The 5913-nt window shown below is 49.4% G+C and overlaps 1 protein-coding gene across 1 annotated transcript; it reads right to left on the bottom strand.

The window, feature by feature from the left end:
• Window positions 1-1213: 1213 nt before the first annotated feature.
• On the bottom strand, window positions 1214-3282 carry Hexim1 (HEXIM P-TEFb complex subunit 1). Its single transcript, XM_021212255.2, has one exon. It carries the CDS (start codon window positions 2668-2670, stop codon window positions 1600-1602), a length of 1071 nt encoding a protein of 356 aa, XP_021067914.1. The 5' UTR covers window positions 2671-3282; the 3' UTR covers window positions 1214-1599.
• Between the last annotated feature and the right edge of the window lie 2631 nt (window positions 3283-5913).

The raw sequence follows: 5913 nt of genomic DNA, 5'->3' as shown, positions 1-5913 counted from the left end.
CCAGCAAGCTTGGCTTTGAAGGTCCCAAGCCATCCTCCTGGCACACCTTTCCTTGATTATTGATTTGTAGCTGCATTCATTCTTGACGTTTCAGTCAACTCCACTGTTGCCATTTAGCTGGCAGGAAGGCCGGAAGCCCCTACCCTAAGGGGCTTTTAACCACCAAGGGATTCGACAACCTCCTGAGTCTCTGAACCCACTTGAATATATATATATATATATATATATATATTCACTCACAATAATGTGGGGCTTGTGGACCCCCAAGGCCCCCTATGGTTTTAAGACTCCAAGTTAAGGAGCCAGTTGTGCTAATAATTTTAGCAATATAATTGCCCTAAGGAAACACTGACACAGGTCAGGTGACAGGGTTGCATTAACTATACTGACATGAAAGAACAGTTGTTGAGTTTACCATTTTGATTCAGTGATAATGACCAGTCTCAGCCTCCCTGCATTTTCAGGAGCAGCCTAACCTAGGCAGCACAGGAGACTGAGAATAGCTGCAGTACTGGGAGCCATCATTGTAAGACCTCAGCCCGCTCCTGAGCCAGCTTTACTTGTAAAAAGGGGCATTTCAAATTTCAGTTGGATTCTAATGGAAAGGGCAGCTTTTCTTTCTTATTTTCAATAGAAAAAATACTTAAGTGTCAGACATTGACGCTAAGTCCTTAGATCACTTAGCCATTTGAAGTCCAACATAGCTCTAACATGTTTTCTCACAAGTTTATCTTGGCTATCTCTTGGTTGTACTAAGAAAACAAGTTTACCAGGAGCCTTACTTACCAAGGTAGGCAAACAGGAACTCCATTGGAATTTTGTGGGGTGGTTAGGACAGAAGCCAGGATTACTGAAAACTTGACTTGTGGAGATGAAATGAGACTTTTCGTTATCTAACAACTGCCAAATCGGGCTTATACTTTTGTTAGCTCTCTTTTGAACAGCCATCAAGGCGTGCAAGCTAAGCTGCCGCCTGTAGCCACTTTCTACTCCCCAGCATTAGGAAGCAGCCACAACATTGAGTACATTTTACTTGAACTGTATTTTGAAGTATACTAAAAATCCATTGGTGGGGGTGGAGGGAACAAACTGAATTTTTTCTATGCAAGTATTGTTGCAAATAGATAAATTTAACAATCTTGCTATCCCACCTCAAAAGTGCAGTCACACAAACCAGCACGATTTTGAATCTCTAGAAATCACACTGAAACTGTTACATTTACAAACATTAAATTTATTATAACTAGAATGAATGTAATGGGTCTCAGATTTGGCCACCTTATAGCTCCGCTTAAGGAGGGGATTTTTTTTTTTAAAACAGAAAAATGCATTATAACTTGGTCAAATTACTTGCACATTAAGAAACAACATCTAAGGGGGAAAACAAGAAGAGCAACCCTTCAGTTTCACATAATTAAAGAACAGGAGAAAGCACACAAGCAACTTCATAGCTAAATTTACCAAACCAAAGCCGGGGCGATTTTCTCTTCTGATTATGTGTCATAAAAAGGTCCGCTGTCTTATATACACATGTATATAATGTTACATTCCAGCACTGTAAAAAGTCCCCTTTGCCCCCTCCCCCCAAAAGTTTTCAGTCTAGTCGCCGAACTTGGAAAGAGGCGCTCGCTCCTGCTGCCGGTGCAGTTCGTTCTCGGTCAGCAGCTGGAGGTTCTCGGCGCGCAGCCGGTCCAGCTCTAGCTCCAGCTCCCGCACTCGCGCGTCGACGCCTCCCAGCCGCTTGCTTTCCAGCCGCAGCCGGTTATTTTCGTCCTCCTTGCGGGAGAGGCACTTCTCCAGCTCTAGGTACTCTTTGATGAGCTCCTGCTTGCTCATGTTCTGCAGGCTCTCGGCGTGGTACCGCTCGTACGTCTCCGAGAAGTCCCGCTGCAGAAACTCGCTGCCGTCCCCTCCCATGCCATCGCTGCCTCCGTCTTCCTCACCAGCTTCTTCCACAAAATCCTCATCGCTGGTGTCGTCGGATTTGGTGGCTGCCCGCTTGGGGTAAAGACCGGTTTTGAGATCAGGCTCCTCCTGATCGTGGTCATCCATGAGGAACTGAGTGGTGTTATAGGGCGCAACTGGCTGGCCCTTGGCGAACATCTCGGCTCGAACCCGCGAAGCTCGCAGGCTCTGCTTCTCGTCGAACTTTTTCTTCTCCTCCCAAGTCAGCTTGTAGTAGGGCTTCCAATGCCGCTTCTTCTTGGAGGGGCGTCTCCGATGTTTTTTCTTGCCCAGCTGTCTCTGTTGCTGTCCCCATGGCTCCTCGCCTCCAGCGGCAGGAGCCTCCAGCTTGGGGGCCTCCGAGTCATGATCTGGCTGCACGAGGGACTCTGACATCGGCTCTCCCTCCGCCGACGGGGAGGCACCGCCAGTGGATAAGTCCTCCCCATTCTGGCCCTTCTCGCCCTTTTCCAGGGAGCTCAATTCTGGACAGGCATTCGTCTGCAATGGGGGCAGCTGGTGCTTCAGGCCCCCTTCTCCCTCCTGCCCTGGACGGCTACCGGACTGCAAGGACGCTCTCGATTGCCACCTACTGTCCTCCTTGGGTACCCGTTCCTCCGCGCTTGGGGGGCGCTCAGAGGTCTGCTCTTCGTGGACGACAGCAGCACCTGTACAGTTGCTAGTTTGAGGCTGGTGTTGATGTTCTGTCAAGAGTGGCTCGGCCATGGCTTAGTAGAGTCCTCCTCTGGAAGTTTGAGAAATTCTGGCTTAAGGAAAAAGGTTTTTCTTTCTTTTCAAAATATGTCCAACAAAGTCCTCTTCGGTCAGTAATTTCGGCAGTGACGCCTTCCGTCCGTCCTGTCAGCAAACTCCAATCGCAACTTGGAGTCCAGTCAATAAAGGGTTAAGCGCACAAGCGTGGCCAACTAGCAGGTCCAGGGGGTTCAGCGGCAGGCACCGACGTAAATATGCAGAGGGGTGGGCTTCACGCCTCCCCGCCGAGTGCTCCCACAGACGAGGAGTTGGTGCGCAAAGAGATGAGGTTTAAGTCCAATGGGTTAAACCCAACCCGAAAGGGTTAAAACTACCCGATGACGCTGCCTCGGAGGGGCCGAATCCACAAAGGGTTAAATCCCCTGCCGCAGAGCCCACAAGGGGTTAAAGTCCCAGAGCCGCCACCTCCCACTTCCACGGGTGTCGCTCCAACCCGAGCTCCCAGTTCCTCAGGCCGGGCCGGAGCCTTAGCCGAGGACAGACAAACTCATCTCCCCTCTGGCTCGATGCTCCGCTCAGTTCTCCTCCGCCTCCTCCTCTTTTCCTCCCTCCCTCCTCCCCCTTCAGACAGCTCTTCTTCCGCCTCCTCCTCCGGCCTCCCCTCCCAACCTGACTTTCCACCTGCCAACTTCCAACTGCTGTCTCCAAGCCCTCGGCGCCTCTTATATATAGAAGCTTGTAAGCCCCGCCCATGCGCATGCGTAACGGAGTCCAGGTGTGGGGCAGCCGGGAGTCGTAGTTCCCTTCCTTCGGGCCCGCCGTCCTCGCGCGCCGTGCAACGTAGCCAATCATAGAATGCGTAGGGGGCGTCTCCCAGGCCGCCGCCTTCCACCGCTTAGCTGTCACTGAAGAAACGTGAGCAGTCATTGGGCAAGAGTTATTCGTCTCTCCGAGGAAGGAAGACCAATTACAGAGGAGATGGGGCGGGTTCTGGACCATACCATTGTGCTTCAGGAATACAAGAAGATTCCATGACCTTTGGGAGCCTATACAGAATATTTTTATTAAAAGGTGCGTTTGAAAAACTACTGTCATAGTCTGTCCTCAGCGGAAAGGTTCTGATGGCCATAGACGGTTTTCAACTTATGCGAAAATGGTCTGTCCCTAAAAAGTAGTCCCTAAAGTGTAAAAGAGGATTAAATTCTATAAAGAGAGCTGTTAGTCGTGATTACTGACATTGGATTCTTAAAATTACAATAATGTCTCTGAGGTAGGTGATGGATTTCTTGGAGAGATAAGCGGAAGGATATTTTGGACAAATATTTATTAAAAAGACGAAAAGCGCATGAAGAAGTAAACAAATGAGGAATTAAGAAGTGCCGCCTTAAAGGGACAGTGCAGTGGCCTGCCGTGCATCAGCTTCAGACTAGGCCTCAGGGACTGAGAGGGCGGGTTCGAGTCCTGAGTGACGTCGGTCCTCAGGCTACCCTGGGGGCCCTTAGGTGAGAGCAGCCACCCGGCCAAGAGCTATCCCCGCACCAAAGGTGAAAACAAAGTGCTCCTCCGCGGCCGAGCGCTCGCCTGAGTCCCGATGGGAAGCGCGTGGGGAGAAGGAAGGACTCGCCCCGAACCCTGGCTTCTGCCGAAGAAAATGGCCTCCCGGGGTCGACTTGGCCTCTTCGCTTCCGATACCGCGAACCTTTTCCTAGCCAGGATACTCTGGAGAGACTGGGCCAGTTGATGCGAAGTCTGTGTTGGGAAGGAGCCCAAAAAAATCAATGCGTTTCCGAAAGAAGGGGGTGTCGTCCACAGAGATGAGACGTGTGTGTGTGTGTGTGTGTGTGTGTGTGTGTGTGTGTGTGTGTGTGTGTGTGTTGCAGGGAGCGTCGGGAAGGAAGGCAGAAAGCCTTCCCTGAAATGGGTGTGTTTGGCCCAAGGCTGTAGGGTACATTGGGGGTGAAGTGGGGGTTCTATTCCCCCTTAAAAGGGTTTCATACTCTGTTCCCCCCACTAGAAGGACCCGAAAAACTCCCTTTAATCCCCTTGGCGTAATTGCCACTTCTCCCTTTGCCCGAGTACCTAGTGAGCCATTCTTCTTTCTCCTTACATTCCAGCCATAATTGAGTGAGATTCTACACATGGAACTATTTGACCAGCGCAGCCATGTGAGCTAGGGCAGGATTTAGCCTCCATTTTAGATGGAAAGCTCTGAGACTTGGAGAAATAAAGTGACTTACCCAAGGTCACCTGACAGCTAAGAGGCAGTTGTAACTAGCGCACATCTTCCTCACATCATCTAATACGATTTTTCTGTCAAAAACACAAAATCCAAGACCTGGAAAGTCAGCTCAGCAGCTAAGAAGACTGGCTGCTCTTGCAGAGGGCCTGAGACTGGCTCCCTGGGACTCACATGATGGCTCACAGTTGTCTGTAACTGCAGATCCAGAGGATCTGATATCCTCCATTAACAGCAGGCACATACACTGTACACACATACAGGAAAGAAAAAAAAAATTAAAAACAAAACAAAATCCTTTCCCCACACTCCCTCTTAAGTTTTTATTTCCAGTAAAAGCTTCAGATATTGCAAACTATTACAAATTGGCATTCATTTGTTAGGACAAAAAAGATAAAAGTCTTTGAGTTTTAAGTTGCCAGGACTGCACAATGAAACCCGGCCTCGGTGAGCCAAATGGCAATAAAGAAAATCCATGCAGCAACTTGCGACCCAGACTGCTTGGGACCTGGAAATCTGTAGACTGGTATCATGGAGCAATTGACTTGGAAGGAGCAGGAAACACAATTTTGTTTTTGAGGCAAGGCCTCAGGATATAGTAGTCTTGCCTGAAATGCAGATCCTCCTGCCTCAGCACCACAGTAATAATTAGGTGCACATCACCTTCTAAGTTAAAAGTGTTTCATAAGTAAAAGGGTTTACAAACTTCAGAGTGCTGGGTGGAGCAGCAGTGTAGTGTGAGACTTTCTCTGAGGGGGAAGCAGGTAAGAATGCCTCCAGGGGACATGCAGATGTTTTGAAAATGACCATTCTAGCTTGTTTTCCATGCATTGCCAGAAACCTGGTCTGCCTGAAAAGCCTGCCTTTCTTCATTCATTACTTAGAACGCACCAGGAGACCAAGAACAAAGACAGAAAGGGGGCTCAAGGTATGGGAGAAGATGGCTGCATAGTTAAGAGCATTTGTTCGCTGGGCGATGGTGGCCCACGCCTTTAATCCCAGCATTTGGGAGGCAGAGG

The sequence above is a fragment of the Mus pahari genome, chromosome 14 (genome assembly GCF_900095145.1).
Source record: "Mus pahari chromosome 14, PAHARI_EIJ_v1.1, whole genome shotgun sequence".
Lineage (NCBI taxonomy): Eukaryota > Metazoa > Chordata > Mammalia > Rodentia > Muridae > Mus > Mus pahari.
Note: the sequence above shows the minus strand (reverse complement) of the source record. Positions and strands in the feature narration are given on the sequence as shown.

Excerpts from the sequence above, each read along its gene's own strand:
- Hexim1 (XM_021212255.2), bottom strand. The coding sequence starts at position 2,670 with ATGGCCGAGCCACTCTTGACAGAACATCAACACCAGCCTCAAACTAGC.